This window comes from Balaenoptera ricei, chromosome 18, assembly GCF_028023285.1.
Source record: "Balaenoptera ricei isolate mBalRic1 chromosome 18, mBalRic1.hap2, whole genome shotgun sequence".
Classification (NCBI taxonomy): Eukaryota; Metazoa; Chordata; class Mammalia; order Artiodactyla; family Balaenopteridae; genus Balaenoptera; species Balaenoptera ricei.
Genome location: NC_082656.1, coordinates 242358 through 264830, shown reverse-complemented (window position 1 = coordinate 264830; position 22473 = coordinate 242358). Strand labels below are relative to the sequence as shown.

General features: G+C 37.5%; 1 protein-coding gene across 13 annotated transcripts in view; it reads right to left on the bottom strand.

Annotated features, from left to right (window-relative positions):
• Positions 1-22473, bottom strand: part of RNF17 (ring finger protein 17) — a 129863-nt gene that overhangs the window by 56243 nt on the left and 51147 nt on the right. For 11 of the 13 annotated variants that reach the window (XM_059903443.1, XM_059903447.1, XM_059903444.1 and 8 more), the window contains 4 exons: positions 10423-10576; positions 6952-7067; positions 5567-5723; positions 2824-2944 (listed from right to left, as the gene is read on the bottom strand). In XM_059903443.1, coding sequence (XP_059759426.1) covers positions 2824-2944; positions 5567-5723; positions 6952-7067; positions 10423-10576 — 548 coding nt within the window. The remainder of the gene's footprint in view (positions 1-2823; positions 2945-5566; positions 5724-6951; positions 7068-10422; positions 10577-22473) is intronic. The other 2 variants (XM_059903439.1, XM_059903442.1) reach the window with 1 other exon arrangement.

Below are 22473 nucleotides of genomic sequence, written 5' to 3'. Positions count from 1 at the left end.
TGTGGTGCAACTAGACAATGGAATATTATTCAGTGCTAAAAAGCAACGAGCTGTCAAGCCAGAAAAAGACACAGAGGAACCCTAAGTGCATATTACTAAGTGAAAGAAGCCAATCTGAGAAGGCTACAGACTGTATGATTCCAATGTGGAAGAGAAAAAACTACGGAGACAGTAAAAAGATCAGTGCTTGCCAGAAGCTAGAGAGGAGGGAAAGATGAATAGGCTCTCACAGAGTTTTAGGACAGTGAAAATACTCTGCATGATACTACAATGGTGGATTCAAGTCATTACATATGTTAAAACCCACAGAACATACACTGATATAAACCATGGACTTTGATGATTCTGACACGTCAGTACAGCCTCACTGCGAGCAGCGCACACAACCCCTTGGTGGCTGATGACGGCAGGGAGGCTGTGCCCGCCGCTCCACGTTCTGAACCCAATGCTGCCCCAGAAAACAAAGCCTATCTAACAGAATAAAGAGGGTGACAGACCTGAATATGAAACAAAAAACTATAAAACTTCAGAAGAATACACAGGAGAAAACCTTTATGAACTGGGGTTAGGCAAAGATTTCTTACCTAAACACAAGTGCCTGAATTTATAAAAGAAAAAAAATTGTCAAACTGAACTTCAAAACCAGAACCTTCTGCTTTTTTTTTTTTTTTTTAATAAATTTATTTATTTATTTATTTTTGGCTGCGTTGGGTCTCCATTGCTGCGTGTGCGCTTTCTCTAGTTGCGGCGAGCGGGGGCTACTCTTAGTTGCGGTGCGCAGGCTTCTCATTGCGGTGGCTTCTCTTGTTGCGGAGCACGGGCTCTAGGCACGTGGGCTCAGTAGTTGTGGCTCGCGGGCTCTAGAGCACAGGCTCAGTAGTTGTGGCGCACGGCCTTTGTTGCTCCGGAGCATGTGGGATCTTCCCGGACTAGGGATCGAACCCGTGTCCCCTGCATTGGCAGGCAGATCCTTAACCACTGCGCCACCAGGGAAGTCCTCCCTTCTGCTTTTTGAAAGACACTTCAGGAAGTCAGATTGGAAGAAAATATTTGCAAAACATATGGCTAATGAAAGACTTGTATCTAGAATGTATAAACAACTTTCATATTTCAATAACAATAAGCAACAATGTTTTAAAAGAGCAAAACATCTGAAAAGATACTTCACCAAAGAACGGATACAGACAGCAAATAAGCACTTGTTAAGATCCTTAATGTCATTAAGGAAATTAAAATGAAAACCACTATGAAATACCACAATACTCCTATCAGAAGGGCTAATATAAACACAAAATGATAAATTCAAGTGCTGGCAAGAATGGAGAATAGAACTCTCATACACAAACATCTGGCAGGTTCTCATAAAGTTAGAAATAAACTTACCTTACAAGCAGCAATCTCCCTAGGTATTTACTCAAGAGAAAAGAAAACATACATATGTCTACACAAACACCTGTATGCAAATTCTATTCATAAAATCTCCCCAAACTGGAAATAGCCCAAATGTCCATCAATTGGTGAATATATAATATTGTGGTGCATCCATACAATGAAATGAGCAGAGCAATAAAAACTACTGATATAGGCAACAACATGATTGAATCTCAAAAGCATTGTGCTAAATGGAAAAGCCAGACACAAAAAGGCAAAATATTGTATGACTCCATTTATATGAAGTTGTGGAAGAGTCAGAATTATGGAGACAGAGATTAGATCAGTAGCTGCCAAGGAGCGGGTGTGGCAGAAGGAGACTGACTACGTAAAGGCACAAGAGGGAACTCTGAGGGGTGAGGAAATAGTCTGCATCTTGACTGTGATGATGGTTGCATGACTATATGTATTTATCAAAACTCATAACTGTACCTAAAAAGGGTGAATTTCTTATTGTATATGTTATATATCTCAATAACCCTACTTTAAAAAAAAAAAAAAAGAAAACTCAGTCCAATACATTGAAATGTTTCCCGTCCTTTCTTTCCCTCCCTCGCTTAGGACCTACAGTGGAAGAAGGGCAGGCCCTCTCTTCTGCTACTAGCTCCATTCCTCCCTTGTTAGGGTGGAGGCGGGGGGGGGGAGAGCCAGACCACATGCTGAGCATGTCACTGCAGGCCTCTGCTGGGTGTCATGTCACTGCTTCTCTGGCTTACCCTGGCAGGCATCACGTGTGGGTGTTATCAAATATTGGCTTTTTCTTAATGGCTGTGAGAGAGAGTTCTTCAGAAGACCCCTCAGGGGCCAACCTCACTGCACAAGTCACTATTGTGGAAGAACTGCTGTGTCTTGACTTCAAACCCTCCCACCCTCCCTAGCACCACTCTGCTCTTCTGATTCTGGGGTCGCCTCAACCACTGGCCTGGCCTATTAGCACAATGGCTCAAGCCTGGGTCTCTTTGAAAGTATCTACTTGAACCCAGGAAAAATTCACATTTCTCCAGATGAGAACATGGGCTTCTCTACTACTATGCTCACGCTCTACCCTGCCGTTTCTCTTCCTGATCCTCTTCACAAAAGGTTCAGGAGGCCACCTAAGCAGACATCCCACCTAGAATAAGATGCCAGTCTCCTTTTCTTAGAAGCACCCTCCATCTCCAGGAGCCATTCTTGTTGTTGTAGAATCCTTTATAGATGAAGGAAAAAGCCACTCTATTCCCACTAGGCTAAAGACTCCAATTATTTTTCCTTCTCTTTTTACTGACCCATTAACAGGGAAAAGCTCCCAAGTCTATAGCCTAAGCAGATAATCAATGGGGAATGATATGCCAGTTTCCCTTCTTGTGAAGTGTTACATATGAACTAAAAATAAAAGTTTACAGGTCCACTTACCCTACTTCATAAGATGCTAGGCCCTCTTTGACTAGCTGGTCATTAATACTGGTAGGAGTCATTCCAGGAGCACCAAGAAAATCGAAAAGCTCAACTAAGAGCACATTGTCTTCCAGAATTTCTGTAAAACCATTAAGACTAGTTTGGGGAAAGAAATAAATATGTCCCAAAATATACTAAAAAGCAATTTTTAAAAACCTGAGAACTTAATTTCCTTCATTTTGCATCCATGAGGTTTCCTGCTCAATAATTTCAGTCTCTCTCTGGGGTAAAAGTAGCATTATTCACACATAAAAGAACTGCCAATGTTAATAAAATTTTCATTTTAGGTTACTGTGCACTGTTCCACAATGAACCAAAAGCAGCTTAAAGCTTTTAGATTCAGAAAAAACATAGTGACATACATTTATTGAAGCAGCATTCTGTTGTGTTTTTAAACTGTTTTATTGGATTCTGCCAAGTTCCAGAGGACAAAAGAAATGAATGAAAGTTAATTCAGGACAGTGCTTATTTGCGAAGTTTTACAGCTTTTATAAGAATGGCACCAAAAAACAACAACAAAAAAAACAGCACAAAGTTTAAAACAACAAAAACTCAACCCAGAGCATTAAGTGGAATTTTTCCCCGTCCTTCTGTTTTTAGGACAAACCATTAGGTCTATTTCTTAATCTAAACTGGGAGTTAGCTGAGGGTGAAGTTACACCTCGTGTGCCTATTTACTTATTTATAGTACATAGCATAGAGGGCCTGCTCAATATGCATTTGAATAAATGACAGAGGAATTTCTTTAGGAAACACACAGTTCTATGCACTGAGATCGGTTTATGCCTATACTTCTATACAACAGTAGCTGGCAGGTGCTAAGAGAATGATGATTCCAAATAAAAAGATAAGTCATTACCAGCAGTAACATCCTGTATTACCCAGTTATAAGAATACATGTTAGAAAGCTTTTTTTCAAGAGCTTAAAAATGATTCCTGACTACTTTTTTAATGGACCAGATAAATTATCTAGAAACAAAAAGCTAAGCAACTCTGAGCCTCAGTAAACTCTAATCTCCTCACTTTCCATCTCTTGTGTTCCCTTTAGTGCTTTGATTTCATACTGCCCGTGCACAAGTTCTTTATTCCACAGGGCCAGCTTCCCACGGTGCTGTACCTTCACCATCTTCCCTGCTCTGCTCCTAATTAAAATTTAAATGTCTCTTGCTTTGTAAGGTAAAAATGTATACTAATCTCATCACTGTGCAGGTTAATGGGGAAAGATGTTTTAGGTCGGTGGGGCCTTCTGGCATTCCTTAAATCAAATTTTCTAGGTTAAGATACACTACAACTTGTGTTTAGATATTACTGGTATAACAAGTAATTGAGAATGAAAAAGGGGGGAGTCAAGAGAGAAACCCAGGAGTCAAGTCTTCATGGGTTAACCTCGGGAGGAGATGTTAAAGGGAGAGCTAAAAACCAACAGAATAAAATACCAAAAGGAAAGCTGAGAAGCAGAATTAAAGCACGTTGAAGTCAGCTCAAAATCAGTGGAGATTACTCAAGACTAAGAGGCCCTTAATTTACTGTTTATATCAGAGAATCCAGACATAAAAATTCTATAGACTAAGGGTACAATTTCTATCATCATATTCCTCTTCAACAGAACTACTACGTCAGAACAATGTCTTATGTTAAAGTGAATAAATTAACACAAATATGCAATCATTTCTAGGTTATGTGGCCTTGAGCAATGATCTTCAAGCTTCAATTCCCTCGTAAAACAGGCTAATAATCTCATGATATTTTGGGTTTACTAGATCGGAGTATGATGAAAATGAAAAAAATGGATACAGTGAAAAGTACCTTTGGAAGTCCCTTAAGTCAACCCTAAGTAGCCATGCTCGTGTGTATCCTGCACTAGTACTTGTTAAGACCAACACAGCCCACGTTGGTCACAGCTTTGGAAAAGATCAAAATCCCAGATAATAACAGCTTTCAAGTCCCCTATCCAAATCCCTTGGGGCCAGACATGTTTCAGAATTCTTCAAAATGAGAAAAGCTATATAGAACATATATTGCTTATTTTGTAATACCCACAGTGATTCTGAGGCAGCAGCTCAGAAGCGAACATGACTATCCTGAAGTGGAATATATCTCACTGTAAAGGAGATCACTACAACATATAGCATTGTATCTTCATGTAAATTCAGATCAGATTTTGCCATTAAACTTGCTGGGTTACCAAACTGTGGGCTAGCGCTCAGCCTGTGTATCCCAGACCCAAACTGTTCCAAAAAAGAAGCAACTTTTTTTCAAAATATGCCGAGAGCCTATACTTAAATTCCCTCAAGTAGAATGAAACAAAAACAAAAAAAACTATTTACCAGTCATGTCCCATCTCCCCTCACTTTCCTGCAAATTATACCTTAGTATCCATCACTCCAAGATGAGGGACAGAGACCCAGGACAAAAACAAAGAGAAACAAGAGAAGCTAACTCCTGGCTTTAGGGCTTTCAAAAGGCCACGCTGAGGGTGACTTGATCTTCAATGGAAATTTTTGCCTCATGTGCTGATTTTAGGCTCTAGAGCCTGCAGAAGATATTATTCCATTGTCCCCAGTTCTCAATAAACGTTCTCTCTCACTACTCATACTGATGACACACTGAATTTATTATAAGATCTGACAAATGTTATATCATGTTAGTCTTATTTAAAATTATGATCATATAGCAACAAATAAAAATGGAAATAGCTTACTAATGACTGAACATGTCATAAACTTATCTTGAGTCTTTTCTTGAAATTTTTCTTTAGCTTTTTTTGACCACTGCAGTGTCCCTTTACATGGTTCAACATAGGCCAGCTTACATTTAATTGCCTGTGTCAAACAAAATTGCACCATTAAGAAAGTAAACTTAATTTACAGTTATTTTAGAATTAAAATAAAGTGTTAAATGTGTACAAAACTAAACTTTGAATTTAATACATATTTGAATTTTAATACATATTTGAATTTGAATTTAATACATATTTAGAAAACAAATAAATGTCCAAAGATGTCTCTAACAGTACTTTTATAAATGCAAACTGTTGGAATCAACGGAGTATGGGATTAAGAAGTACAAACTATTATGTATAAAATAAGCTACAAGGATATATTATACAGCACAGGGAATATAGTCAATATTTTACAATAACTATAAATGGAGTATAACTTTAAAAAATCATGAATCACTATATTGTACACTTGCAACTTATATAATACTGTACATCAATTAAAAAAATAAAATCCCCAATAACCTATTAAAAAAAATCCAAACCAAAAATGAAACAAACCAAAAAACAGATTAATTAATCTGTTGAAAATTAATTAATTTTGTTGAATGAATTATTGTATACTCAGATACTGGAATAATAAGCATCCATTGAAAGAATTATGACACATTGTTAAATGAAAAATCAGGTTATGGGACTATATATAGTCTAATCCCATAATTCTTAAAAACACAGATGATGTATCTTAGAAGTATATATATCAAAAATATTGAATAATTCTGAGTGATTCCCCCCTCATTTTACTCATCTGTATTTTCAAATTTTTCCTGTATCATTTTACCCATTTTTAAATGAAAAATACTGCTTAATAACAATTCAAATACTAGGAGTATATGAATTAGGAAAAAAACCTCCTTAAACTTATCTCTGGGTAGTAGGATTCCAAGAGAAGGATAAGTTTTTTATTGATACTTATTCTTCCAGACTTCTCTCTTTCTCTGGCACACGTTATATATACTTAAACATAAATGGGATCACAGTAAAATCATTTCTGTAATCAGTTTTTTTCACATATCATATTCTTACTACCTTATACAGATATTTCAAAATAACACTAAAAGCTGCAGACCAGTAAGTACTTATAAAGACACAAATATATACATGTTTATAATTAATGCTTATTTGCTAAGATACATATTATTTTTTAAACAGTAACTATAGAGACTCTTTTCTATAGCCCATGAATCAGAAATTACTTACAGAAAAAGTGAAGTTAAAAGAACATTTCTACGGTGAAAATAACTTCTAAAAATACTTTCATATTTGTGCTAATATTCTAACCCTATGATTTATAATAAGTAGATTACCTTCTCTGCAGGATTCAGAAACTCATCCTTTATTTTACGCATTTCTTTAAGTGTTATTTTTGCTGTATTGCCAAAGTCCACATATTTAACTTCAACTTCACGATGTCCAGGCAATCCTTCAAAAATTATGAAATTGGAAATCACAAACTTGGAAAAAAAAAGAATTATCTAGCAAAATTTAGGCTGATCTACAATCAACTAGATTCGAACGCCTTTATGTTCAACATACAAACTTAATTTTTTTTAATGTAAAAAATATTTCTAATATGTGAACTTCACAAAATCAACCATAATGCATACCTGTTCAGACTTGGTGAATGAGAAACTAACAATTTAAAGATAGCTAAAGGACAACCAAAATCAGGATAACAAAATAGCCATCAAATGCTAGGTGTTACGGCCTGAAAGTTAAGAATTAGGTTTGGAGTTAGACACTTAAATGACATGTGACTCTGAGAAAGCTAATATATATCTCTAAGATACTACCCTGAGCAAGTTACTTTTTCTCTGCAGGCCTCATTATTTCACCTGTAAAGTGGGTGTACCAATAGAATCAAATCTTATTAAGACTCTTTTTGAGGACTCACCTATTTAAAATACTCTGTAAAGAACCAAGCACAAAATAAGCACTTAATGTTTGTTAGTCAACATAGGTAATCAAACAAGGCAAAAGACTTAATGATCAAGACACAGGTTCATTCGTATAATAATATCTAACTGTGAAATTTAAAAAAATTATCTGGGGATATTGTGAAAAATGAGCAGAAACAGACCTCTATGTGAAACTAGTTTTCATATTTTAAAGGATACCAAAGAAACCTCTGGAAGGTTTGAACACACCGAAGTTTGAATAAAGATCTATCATAAACTGACCTTTTTGTAAATACTCAGAATATGACTGACTTTAGTCCCCTAAGCACACGTATGTACAATGCTACCAAACTTGTTGCCATTACTTTCAAATTTAAAAACTAATACAGTACATATAATTTCAAAATGGAAAAAGTTTGGGCATTCTCTGCCCCTTGGTAGAAGTGAAAGCAGATGGAACAACACTGGCACCGCTCGACATGGCACTCAAGCAGCTCAGGTACCTGAGAAGATGTGTGTACCCTAAGAGTAAGGTAAAGAGGTGAGGGGACCTTGCCCTGTTTCCAGTGGAATCCTCATGCAAGAAAGAAAATCTCAAGTGTAACGACACCATTAGATTCTTACCATTCCTCAAGTCCCTGAATGCAGATGCGGTTTTAAACAAAAACAAACAAATGGATATGGAATGGGATTTAAAGAACAGTTTTCCCCAAATTATCAATCATGTGTGAGTAGAATCAGGAGACATGGAAGGTCTCAAAATTTCCCTTCCATTTATTCTCTCTGAGGAAAATGCTCCACCAAAATATGGAAGTAAACCGAAAAGGTAAATGGGATCCAGAAAACAAGCAATCCAATTCAGGAAAACAAGTGAAATAAACTCCCAGAATAACAAGCCTAGGGGACAAGCAGTCTAATTGGAGCAGATAACAGAAGGATGTTTTCACTGTTACAAAAAAAAAAAAATCAAACCAGCATTATCTGAAAAGCCTAATCATGTGGAAAATTGTTTTAAACTACTAGGAAAATGTAGCCATAGATTACTGGGTTGGCCAAAAAGTTCTTTCGGTTTTTTAACCAAAAATAAAAGACACATTTTTCATTTTCACCAAGGACTTCATTGAACAACATATTCACCCTTTTTGTTCCACTACCTTCTGCCATTTTTCAGGCAACTTCATAATTTGATCTTCCCAAAACTTTTTATCTTTTTGAGCAAAGAACTGTTCCAGGTGCCTTTTACAGTCTTCCAGGAAATGGAAATTTTTTCCATTAAGAGAATTTTGTGAAGACCGAAATAAATGGAAATCCGAAGGTGCAATGTCTGGTGAATACAGCGGATGAATCAGAACTTCCCAGCCAAGCTGTAACAGTTTTTGCCTGGTCATCAAAGAAACATGCGGTCTTGTGCTATCCTGATGGAAGAGTATGCGTTTTCTGTTGACTAATTCTAGACGCTTTTCGTCAAGTGCTGCTTTCAGTTGGTCTAATTGGGAGCAGTACTTGTTGGAATTAATCGTTTGGTTTTCCGGAAGGAGCTCATGATAGAGGATTCCCTTCCAATCCCACCATATACACGACATCACCTTCTTTGGATGAAGACTGGCCTTTGGTGTGGTTGGCGGTGGTTCATTTCGCTTGCCCCACAATCTCTTCCGTTCCACATTATTGTACAGTATCCACTTTTCATCCTCCGTCACAATTTGTTTTATAAATGGAATGTTTTTGTTACGTTTCAGTGGAGAATTGCATGTGGAAATACAGTCAAGAAGGTTTTTTTCGCTTAACTTATGTGGAACCCAAACATCAAAGCGATGAACATAACCAAGCTGGTGCAAATGATTTTCAATCCTTGATTTGTATGTTTTGAGTATGTTAGCTACTCAAAAGCATCTCCAGCATGGTATGACGTTGACTGTTCTCAATTAACGTCTCTATTTGATTGCTATCAACTTCAACTGTCTACCTGACAGTGGAGCATCGTCCAGCGAGAAATCTCCAGCATGAAACTTTGCAAACCACTTTTGACACGTTCTATCAGTCACTGCACCTTCTCCATACACTGTACAAATCTTTTTTTGCATTTCAGTTGCGTTTTTACCCTTCTTGAAATAATAAAGCATAATATGCCGAAAATGTTGTTTTCTCTTCCATCTTCAAAACTAAAATAGCTACACAAATTTCACCAATTTTGATAAGTTTTTTTTAAAATGCACGCTGATATGACAGCTGTCACAATACAATCTAACAAAATTGTTTCGAATGAAGTTAAAGACAACTAAGTGCTATGAGAGCCATCTTATGGGAAAAACGAACCTTTTGGCCAACCCAATAAAAGAAAATAAAGTGAAAAATTGATGCAATTATTAACTCAGAATTACAGTATACTTTAGGGAGTAGCACTGAAAATACTTGCATAGAATAAGAATATAACTAAAAATTGTGATACATCAATAACTATGTGGGAGGAGAGAAGGGACAAAAGAGCTACAAGAGATCTAAAATTCGTCTAACATAATTAATACCTAAGACTGAAGTACCTACAAAGTATAACATATTATTTAGAAAAAACAACACAGATAAACGACAAAAAGTATTTGCCTTTTTGGAGGAGAGTGGAGTATGTGTAAGTCATTTAGCACTATTTAACTTTTTAAATAAGGCAAACGTTAGAAAACAAAAAAAAATGGTTAAGTCCTAGTCAAATTGAATGAAATCTAAGGAGCCAGAGGTTCATCTATCAACACTATTGCTAGCTTTCTAAAGAGCAAAACTGTAAGATCAAATAATAATCACTTCCCATGATTTAATTTGTACTGACTCAAATGGTATCAATTTTTAAGCATAACATTTCACTGAGGAAAGTGTGCAATTTCCTACCAATAACTTTTGCTCGGTACCAAACTCCATCTTCGAATTTAGCTACACAGGCTTGATCTTGAACTGGACAGAGGATTTCCAGATTTTCTCCATCTTCATTTTTATAGAATTCCTCAATTGTCTTTAATAGAAATAAAAAATCCAGGCTCTCTATCTAAGAAACAGAGTTAAAGCAGGGATTAAAGCACTGTAGTTTCATAGAAACTTAAAATTTAAGTGTTGCATGTTTATAGGCACTGCTCATAAAATTATGAAATATTAGAATTGAATTAGATATAAACTGTCATGTAATTTATATTTGAAATATTTTGTTACAGAAGTAGTATATAAAATTAGCATATATAAACATAACAAAATTTTTAAAAAATCATATTCTTCCAGATATCTAAAATGTACATGCTTCTAGGTCTTTTTCTTTTTAGTTTTTTGGCTGCGCTGTGCAGCTTGCGGGATCTTAGTTCCCCGATCAGGGACTGAACCCAGGCCCACAGCAGTGAAAGCGCTGAATCCTAATCACTGGACCACCAGGGAACTCCCGCTCCTAGATCTTTTTCTAAGCACACTTTCCATACTTTTGTATGTACCAAAAATGAGACCATACCATACATATAATTCGATAATCTGCATTTTCTTCTATCAATTCTCACTTTTTCTGCTTCAGTAAGTGTTCCTACTAGTACTTCTAGAACATATTAGATTTCCCTAACTGACCAAACCCAGTATCCAATCTAAGACTACATGTTATATTTGGTTATCTCAGTAAGTCTTATAATTTACTGTAGTGTTTTAAAATGACCCTGTCTTGTTAAAGACAGTGTGCTATTTTTCTGCAGAATGCCCCATCTTCTGGATTTATGTGGTTATGTTTTCATCCTGTTATTTATCTTGTTCCTCCACTGAGTAGGGCCTATCCCTGGAATTTCCCCCGAACTGAGAGTTATATCTACAAGTTTGATGGATTCAAGCCAAACCTTTTGGCTAGAATACGTCAAGTTGCAACACATCAAGACATAATATTACTGACTCACTAATGATATGCTAAGATTCACCTACGGAAAGGGCTGGTGATTCTCATCCCTTCATTATACAGTTACGTTTTTCCCTTGTGGTCACCAAGTAATTCATGTAGTACTACTTTGGCATTGTATGAATGTCCAATTTCCCATCAGCCATCCATCTAATGGTTTTAATGTGAATTGATAAATCTTCTTTAAATCAATCATTTCAGTAGAGTTTGTGAAATGACTGCATAATTGAATAGAGCTTTACCTTATTAAATGGGACTATTTGGTTACTTTAAAACATAGTTCCTGAAGTTCTTATACTACTTAAAACACAGCTCCTAAACCAAAACCAAGGATAAATGTTTATTTTTCCAAATACCAATTCTTAAGATGAAAAATATTTTAAAATCCATCTCAAATGGTCAAAAAATGAAGTTTTTCGCTTTTGTGGGTATAATAATGCAAGTGGAAATTTTCTGAATCTTTTGTTATTTCATATAAATTATTTTCACAACACTTTAAACCTTTTAAACCTTTCTTTTCCCCCCCCCAGTACATTGTTGTAATTGTTCTATTTTATTGTTGGTTATTGTTGTTAATCTCTTGCTGTGCCTAATTTATAAATTAAACTGTATCTTAGGTATACATGTATAGGAAAAAAACATCATATATACAGGGTTCAGTACTGTCCACAGTTTCAGGCGTCCACTGGGAGTCTAGTATCCCCTGCAGACAAGGGGGGACTACTATATGTGATGGAGGAAATGGACGGAGGTCTGGATGCACAGACTGTAAACCTTTATTTCTAAGTAGATATTATTCATATTCTTCCATTAACAGATTATCCAAATGGAACATTGGAAAATTCAATAGAGAAATGACATCAGCAAAACAGCAGACTCTGAAGCTCCAAGCTCTTGTTCCCCCACAGAAACACTGAAAAAATGAGAAACCATCTGAACCAACTCTGTTAGAGCTCTGGGAAACAGTTAAAGGCTTACAGCACCCAAGCAAACACCCAATCAAGCTTTCAACATTCAAGGAAATCAACATAAACATTTGCTGAACACAAGCTAAAAGAACAGAGAGACTTCAGTGATCACATACTAGGAATAGTATTTGTAAGAATAGTTTGAAAAAGTCTTAAAATAAATCAACTACTAGTCTTCAACAATTTTAAAAAATCCAGTATGTGTGTGGGGGGTGATCTGATTTTCAGAGTTATATAATAGTCAATGCCCTATTTTCAACAAGAAATCAGAAGGCATACAAAGAAACAGGAAAACATGGCTCATTCCAAGGAACAAAATAAACAGACAGAAATCAGCCCTTAGGAAGCCCAGATAGTGGATTTACTAGATAAAAACTTTAGAACAACTGTCTTAAATATGCTCAAAGAGCTAAAGGAAAACATGGACAATGAACTAGAGAAAACCAGGAAAACAATAAAGGATCAAAATGAAAGTATCAACAAAGAGACAGTAATTATAAAAAGGAATCAAATTCTGGAGCTGAAAAGTACAATAACTGAAACAAAAAATACTCTGGAGGGGTTCAATAGCAGATTTGAGCAGGCATAAGAGTCAGTGAACTTGAATATAGGACAACTGAAATAGTGAGGAGCAGAAATAAAAAAGAATTAAGTGAACAGAGACCAAGGTATTTGTGAGATATCATTAATCTCACATTATCATTGTGAGATATCATTAATATGCATTATGGGAGCCCCAGAAAGAGAAGAGAGAAAGAAAGGAGCAGAAAGAGTATTTGAAGAAATAATGACCAAAAACTTCCCAAATTTGATGAAGTACACAAATCTACAAATCCAAGCAGTTCAATGTTATGGGTTGATTTATGTCTCCCCCAAAAAGATATGTTGGAGTTGTAACCCCCAGAACCTCAAAACATGACCTTATTTGGAGATAGGGTATTTATCAAGTTAAAATGAGGTCGTTAAAGTGGGCCTTAATCCAATGTGATTGGTGTCCTTATTAAAAGGGGTAAATTTGGGCACAAAGACACATACACAGGAGAATGCATGTAAAGATGAAGGCAGAAACTGGAGTAAGGCAGAAGCCACTGAACACCAAATTTTCCAGCTAACCACCAGAAGCTAGGGAAAAAGGCATGGAATAGTTTCTCACTAACAACCTTCAGAAGGAACCAACACTACTAACAACTTGATCTCACACTTCCAGACTCCAGAATTGTGAGACAATAAATTTATGTTAAGACACTTAACTTGTGGAACTTTCTTATGGCACCCCTAGGAAATGAATACAGATTTTGGAATGGGAAAGTAGGGTGCTGTTGTAATAAATACCTAACATATGGGAGAAACTTTTAAATTGGGTAATGAATAGAAAGAAGAGGAAGAATTATGCGGTACTTGAATGAAAATAAACAGATTGCTTTGGAAAGATTACTGGCAGAAATATGGATGTTAAAGGTATTTCTGGTGAGATTTCAGACAGAAATGAGGAATATGATACTGAAAACTGGAGGAAAGGCAATCCTTGTTACACAGTGGTAGAGAACTTGGCTGAATTATGTTCTATTGGGTGAAAAGTTGAACTTGGATATTTAGCTGAGGAGACTGCTAAGCAAAGTGTCAAAGTGCCAGCCAGGTTTCTCCTTGCTGCTTATAATAAGATGTGAGAGGACAGACATAAATTGAAGAATAAATTGTTAAACATAAAGGAAGCAGAATCTGAAGATTTAGAAAATTCTCAGCCTATCTGTATTTCAAAAAATGAGAAAGCAAGCTCTGGAGAGAACACCAAGGGCATGGCTGGGCAGTGTCCGCTCAAGAGATTATGGGTGTATGACTTGTGGATCTAATCATTCATCTCAGCAGAAACAATGCCAGCGTGAACTGAAGGGGACAGAGGTGAGAGGAAATGAAGGGGGGCCGGTGGGCTTGTGGGATTCTATAGGCAGGAAGTGAGCTGACAGAGCTATTCGGTTATGAACATATGTTTCAAGAAAAGGGAAGACTGATCCTGAAGGAGATTCAGAGGCTAGTGTATCTGCAACTGCTACTCAGGCCCAGAGGGCACAGACCTGAGAGGCAGGGCTGGTTCCTCCTCTGTTCCAGGGATGGGGCCTCCTCCTGGGTTCCAGAGGGTTAGGATAAATCCTCAACTCCAATGGGTGAGGTTGCTGCCATGACTGAAGGGGTACGGCCACCACCCTAGTGGGACTGGAGGACAGAGCATCCAGACAATGAGGGTTATTCTCAAGCCATAAGAATCTAATGGAATTTTCCCTGCTAGGTTTTATTTATTTATTTATTTTTGGCTGTGTTGGGTCTTCATTGCTGTGCGAGGGCTTTCTCTAATTGCGGCAAGCGGGGGCCACTCTTCATCGCGGTGCGCGGACCTCTCACTATCGCGGCCTCTCTTGTTGTGGAGAACAGGCTCCAGACGCGCAGGCTCAGTAGTTGTGGCTCACGGGCCCAGTTGCTCCGCGGCATATGGGATCTTCCCAGACCGGGGCTCGAACCCGTGTCCCCTGCATTGGCAGGCAGACTCTCAACCACTGCGCCACCAGGGAAGCCCCTCTGCTAGGTTTTAGACTTACTGTCTGGTCTCACAGATTCAGAGACAGAGAGGAGTTCTGCCTCAGCTTGAGTTAAACAATTCTTACCTATACCTGATTCAGATAATCAGGGATTTAGTGATTTTATATGAGATTTTGGATTTAGATTTGATGCTAGAATGGTTAAGTTTTTTGGAATGCTGGGATGGGGTTATTGCATGTGGGGAGGAAATTTTTGATACAGCAGAAAGTGGACTGCTTATGGGTTGAATTGTGTCCTCCCCCCAAAATATGTTGAAGTTCTAACCCCCCAGTACCTCAGCATGTGTCCTTATTTGGAGATAGGGTTTTACCTTGATAGATATTATCAAGTTAAATTAAAGTCTTAGGCGGGACCTAATTCAACATGACTGTTGTCTGTATTAAAAAATTGAGACAGACAAGTACACAGAGAGTGCCATGTGAAGGAAGCAGAGACTGGGATGATGCAGCAGAAGCCAATGAGCGCTAAAGACTGCCAGCAAACCACCAAATCTAGGGGAGAGACAAGGAACAGATATTCCCTCCCAGACCGCAGAAGGAACCAACTCTGCCAACACCTTGATCTTAAACTTGCAGACTCCAGAACTGTGAGAAAATAAATTTCTGTTTTTTTAAACTACCTAGTATATGGCACTTTTTGCACGGGGGGGTGGGAGTGGGCATGCCACAAAGCTTGTGGGATCTTAGTTCCCTGACCACAGATTGAAACTGGCCCCTGGCAGTGAAAGCGCAGAGTCCTAACCACTGTACCGCCAGGCAATTCCCTGTGGCACTTCATTATAGCAGCCTTAGAAAGTTACTATACTCAAAAAACGCAAAGTAGGATAAATTCAAAGAGAGACACACTAGATGCATGATAAACAAACTGTCAACAGCCAAAGACAAAGTGAGAGTTGTGAAAGCAGCGAGAGAAGTGACTTGTCATATATAAGGGATCATCAATAAGATTATCAGCTGACTTCTCATCAGAAACCCTGGAGGTCAGAAGATAACATTTAAACTGCTGAAAGAAAAAAGCATCAACTGAGAATTATAGATCCAGCAAAACTATCCTTCAAAAGAGAGGGAGAAATAAGCTATTCACAGATAAACAAGAAGTGAGGAAGTTCATTAACACTAGACCTGTCTTATGAACAATGCTAAAGGGAGTCCTTCAGGAGGAAATGAAAGGTGTTAGAGTGTAACTTAGAGCCACATTAAAGTGTAAAGATCTGGGGCTTCCCTGGTGGCGCAGTGGTTGAGAGTCTGCCTGCTAATGCAGGGAACACGGGTTCGAGCCCTGGTCTGGGAAGATCCCACATGCCGCGGAGCAACTAGCCCGTGAGCCACAATTACTGAGCCTGCGCGTCTGGAGCCTGTGCTCCGCAACGAGAGGCCGCGATAGTGAGAGGCCAGCGCACCGCGATGAAGGGTGGCACCCCACTTGCCACAACTGGAGAAAGCCCTCGCACAGAAATGAAGACCCAACACAGCCATAAATAAATAAAAAATTTAAAAAAAAAAAAAAAAAGTGTAAAGATCTGTGGTTAACATAAATACATGGACAAATATGACAGCCAATATTATTAACTTTAGTTTGTAACTCCACTTTTATTTTCTACAGGATTTAAAAGACAAATGCATAAAAATAATTATAAATCTACATTATTGAGCACACAATGTACAAAGATTCATTTCTGAGATCAATAATATAAAAGGAGAATGGAGTTATACAGGAGTACGGTTTTGTTCAATTAAAGTTGGTATCAATTCGTATTAGATTTCTATAACTTTAGGATGTTATATGTAATCCCCATAGTAACAATAGATAAATATATAGATACACAAAAGGAAATAAGAAGGGAATCAAAACATGACACTACAGTATTTCCACACCCATGTTCATTGCAGCATCATTCACAATAGTCAAGAGGTAGAAGCAAACCAAATGTCCATCAATGGATGAATGAATTAATAAAATGTGGTATATACATACAATGGAATATTAGCCAGCCTTAAAGAAGTTAAGTCCTGTCACATGCTACAACATGGATGAAACATGAGGGCATTATGCTAAGTGAAAAAAGCCAGTGCCAAAAGGACAAATACAGGTATCCCTGCTATCTGAAAGTAGAGTGTTCCTATGAAATCTTTCGTAAGCCAAAAGGTAGTAAAGCAAATAAGCTCACTTTTTTTGCTAAGACCAAAAATTCTCTTCAGATTTCTTTCAGTTAGTAAAAACAGATACTAATACAGGTCTTTCAGAAAAGCAAAGTTGGTGTAAAGTGAACTTTCGAAAAGCAGGGTAAAGCTGTGCTGTATGATTCCACTTACATGAAGTATCTAAATAGCCACATTCATAGAAAAAGAAAGTAGAATTGTAGTTGTCAGTGGTTGAGGGTAGAATGAAATACGGAGTTATCGTTCAAGGGGTACTGAGTTTCAGTTTTGCAAGATGAACAGATTCTAGAGATCTGTTGTACAACAACGTGAATATAGTGAACACTACTGAATGTACATCTTAAATTGGAGGGCAAATTTTGTATGTGAAGGACTGACAGCTTTTCTTCTAAGAACAGTAACAGGATAGGATGCATGCTTTTGCCACTGCTATTTAATATACTATTTTAAGTTCTAGCCAGAGTAATTAGGCAAAAAAAAGATAGAAAAGCCAACCAAATTGACAAAAAGTAGGAAAATGATCTCTTTTTTGCAGATGACATGATCTTATAGGTAGAAAACCCTAAGATGCCACAAAAATACTAGTAGGTCTAATAAATGAATTTGGCAAAGATGTAGGATACAAAATGAACACACAAAAAAATCAGATGCATTTCTACACAATAACAATGAACAGTCTGAAAAGGCAATCAAGAAAACAATTCATTTTACAATAGAATAAAAAGAATATACTCAGGAATAAACATAACCGAGGATGCTACAGACTTGTACACTTGTACACTACACAACACTGCTGAAATTAATGAAGACAAAATAAAGATGCAAAGATCTCCCATGTTCATGAACTGAAAGATTTAATATTGTTAAGATGTCAGTACCCAAAGCAATCTATAATTCAAAGTCATCCCTATCAAAATCCCAACGATGTTTAAGGTAGAACAGAAAAACCCATCTGAAAAGTCATATGGGATCTCAAGGGACCCCAAACTTCCAAAACAAACTTGAAAAAGAACAAAGTTGGAGAGCTCACACATCCGGATTTCAAAACTTGCTACAAAGCCACAGTAATTAAAACAGTGTGCTACTCAGACAAGGAATAAAAGGTATCCAAATTGGAAGGGAAGAGGTAAAATTGTCACTATATGCAGATGACATGATACTATACATAGAAAACCCTAAGGATGCCACACAAAAACTACTAGATCCGGGACCTCCCTGATGGTCCAGTGGGTAAGACTCCACACTCCCAATGCAGGGGGCCTGGGTTCAATCCCTGGTCGGGAAACTAGATCCCACATGCGTGCTGCAACTAAGAGTCTGCATGCCGCAACTAAGAATCTGCATGCTGCAACTGAGACCTGGTGCAGCCTAAATAAATAACTAAATATTTAAAAAAAAAAAAAGCTCTACTAGATCTAATAAATGAATTCAGCAAAGTAGCAGGATACAAGATTAACATTCAGAAATCAGTTGCATTTCTTTACACTAACAATAAAATAATATCAGAAAGAGAATGTAAAAAAAAAAAACTTTTTAAAATTGCACCAAAAAAACCCACCTAGGAATAAACCTGACCAAGGAGCTGAAAGACTTATATGCTGAGAACTATAAAACATTAATAAAGGAAATTATAGAGGAATCAAAGAAATGGAAAGCTATCCCACACTCTTGGATTGGAAGAATTAATACTGTTAAAATGGCAATACTACCCAAAGCAATCTACAGATTTAATGTGATCCCTATCAAATTACCCATGACAGTTTTCAGAGAACTACAACAATAATCCAAAAACTTACATGGAAACATAAAAGACCCAGAATTGTCAAAGCAATCCTGAGGAAAAAAAAACAAAGCAGGAGGCATAATTCTCCCAGATTTCAGACAATACTACAAAGCTACAGTAATCAAACCAGTGTAGTATTGGTACAAAAACAGACATATGGATCAATGAAACAGAACAGAGAGCCCAGAAATAAATCCACACACCTACGATCAATTAATCTTCAAAAAGGAGGCAAGAATATAAAATGGGAAAAAGTCTCTTTAGCAGTGGTGCTGGGAAAGTCGGACAGCTGCATGTAAATCAATGAAGTTAGAACACACCCTCACGCCATGCACAAAAATAAACTCAAAATGGCTTGAAGACTTTTATAAGACATAACACCATAAAACTCCTAGAAGAGAGCATAGGCAAAACATTCTCTGACATAAACTGTACCAATGTTTTCTTAGGTCAGTCTCCCAAGGCAATAGAAATAAAAACAAAAATAAACAAACAGGACCTAATGAAACTCACAAGCTTTTTCACAGCAAAGAAAACCATAAACAAAACGAAAAGACAACCTATGGTATGGGAGAAAATATTTGCAAATGATGCAACCGACAAGGGCTTAATCTCCAAAATATATAAACAGCTTATACAACTCAACAACAACAACAAAAAAAACCCAACTGAAAAATGGGCAGGAGACCTTAATAGACATTTCTCCAAAGAAGACATACAGATGGTCAGTAGGCACATGAAAAGATGTTCCACATGACTAATTATTAGAGAAATGCAAATCAAAACTACAATGAGGTACCACCTCACACTGGTCAGAATGGCCACCATTAAAAAGTCTATAGGGGGATTTCACTGGTGGCGCAGTGGTTAAGAATCCACCTGCCAATGCAGGGGACACTGGTTCGAGCCCTGGTCCAGGAAGATCCCACATGCCACGGAGCAACTAAGCCCACGCACCACAACTACTGAGCCTGCGCTCTACAGTCTGTGTGCCACAACTACTGAGCCCGTGTGCCACAACTACTGAGCCCGTGTGCCACAACTACTGAAGCGCGCATGCCTAGAGCTTGTGCTCTGAAACAAGAGAAGCCACTGCAATGAGAAGGCTGCGCACCACAACGAAGAGTAGCCCCCACTCGACACAACTAGAGAAAGTCCGCATGCAGCAACGAAGACCGAATACAGCCATTAAAAAAAAAAAAAAGTCTATAGGGACTTCCCTGATGGTCCAGTGATGAAGACTCCGTGCTTCCACTGCAGGGGGCACGGGTTTGATCCCTGGCTGGGGAACTAAGATCCTGCATGCCGTGTGGTGTGACCAAAAAAGTAAATAAAAACAAAAAAATTAAAAATAAATACATTAAAAGTTTACAAATAACAAACGCTGGAGAGGCTGTGGAGAAAAGGGAACCCTCCTACACTGTTGGTGGGAATGTACATTGGTGCAGCCACTATGGAGAACAGTATGGAGGTTCCTCAGAAAACTAAAAATAGAGATATACCATATAATCCAGCAATTCCACTCCTGGGCATATATCCAGACAAAACTATAATTCAAAAAGAGGGGCTTCCCTGGTGGCGCAGTGGTTGAGAATCTGCCTGCCAATGCAGGGGACACGGGTTCAAGCCCTGGTCTGGGAAGATCCCACATGCCGCGGAGCGACTAGGCCCGTGAGCCACAATTGCTGAGCCTGCACGTCTGGAGCCTGTGCTCCGCAACAAGAGAGGCCGCGACAGTGAGAGGCCCGCGCACCGCGATGAAGAGTGGCCCCCACTTGCCGCAACTAGAGAAAGCCCTCGCACAGAAACAAAGACCCAACACAGCCATAAATAAATAAATTAAAAAAAAAAAAAAAAGATACATGCACCCCTATGTTCATAGCAACACCATTCACAATAGCCATGACATGGAAGCAACCTAAATGTCCATCGAAAGATGAAAGGATAAAGAAAATGTGGTATATATATACAATGGAATACTATTCAGCCATAGAAAAGAACAAAATAATGCTATTTGCAGCAACATGGATGCAACTAGAGATTATCATGCTAAGTGAAGTAATTCAGAAAGAGAAAGACAAATACCGTATATCACTTACATGCAGAATCTAAAATATGGCAAAAATGAACCTATCTACAAAACAGAAACAGACTCACAGACACAGAGAACAGACTTGTGGTTGCCAAGGGGGAGGGTGAGAGGCAGAGAGATGGACTGTGAGTCTGGGGTCGGCAGATGCAAACTATTACATTTACAATGGATAAACAACAAGGTCCTACTGTACAGCACGGGGAACGATATTCAATCTCCTGGGATAAACCATAATGGAAAAGAATATTAAAAGAGAATGTATGTATGTATATAACTGAGTCACTTTGCAGTGCAGCAGAGATTGGCACACTGTGAATCAACTATACTTCAATCAAAAAAAAAAAACAACCAAAAAAACCAGTGTGCTACTGCCATAAGGACAGACAGATGGACCAATGGAATAGAATAGAGAGCCCAGAAATAAACATTCACGTATATGGTCAACTGAGTTTTGACAAGAGTGCCAAGACCATTCAATAGAGAAAAGACCATCTTTTCAACAAATGGTGCTGGGTAAACTGGATATCCAATGGGAAAGAATGAAGTTGGACCTTTCCCTTACACCATATATAAAAATTAGCTCAAAATAACTCAAAGACCTAAATGTAAGAGTTAAAACTATAAAACTCATAGAAGAAAACACAGGGGGGAAAAGCTTCACGATGTTAGACTGACAATGATTTCTTGGATATGACATCAAAATACTGGCAACAAAAGAAAAAGTAGATAAACTGGACTTTATCAATTAAAAACTTTTTGAAAGAATGCTATCAAGAGAGTGATAAGGTAAGCCACAGAATAAGAAAAAACATCTGAAAATGATATATCTGATAAAAGATTAATATCCATAATGTATAAAGATCTCCTATAACCCAACAACAGCAAAATAAATAATCCAATTCTAAAATGGGCAATGGACTGGAATTAACTCATTCTAAGGGCCATAATGCTTTGTATGACACATAAAGCATGAACACAAAGAGATCAATAAAGATGAACCTTAATGCTGGTAGCTATCTAAAACAAACCCATCAGTCATATATACAAAATTTTCTATGAATGCCTCTAATCTGAATCTATTTTGGTATTCGAAAATTATCTAGGAACAATAAGTAAATTCTCATACATCATCAGAAGCAGGTGTTATCATTTTATTTTGATTTGCCAGCTCTATGTGCTCTCCTGGTTTCTAGATTGCAGAAGGTAGCAAGAAACATTTACACATTAGGGATCCTTCATTTTCCTTCCCCTCCATACTTCACTAACTTGCATGATAAAGATTTCCTTCAATTTACTATGAATCACGTGAATTTCTTGTTTAAAAACAAGAAACTACTAAGCTACTAAGAAACAAATTTACAGAAGGTTGATAGTGGTTTGCTCTAAATTCATACTGGGTCCTCATTTCCATTATAAATTTCTACTTAAAA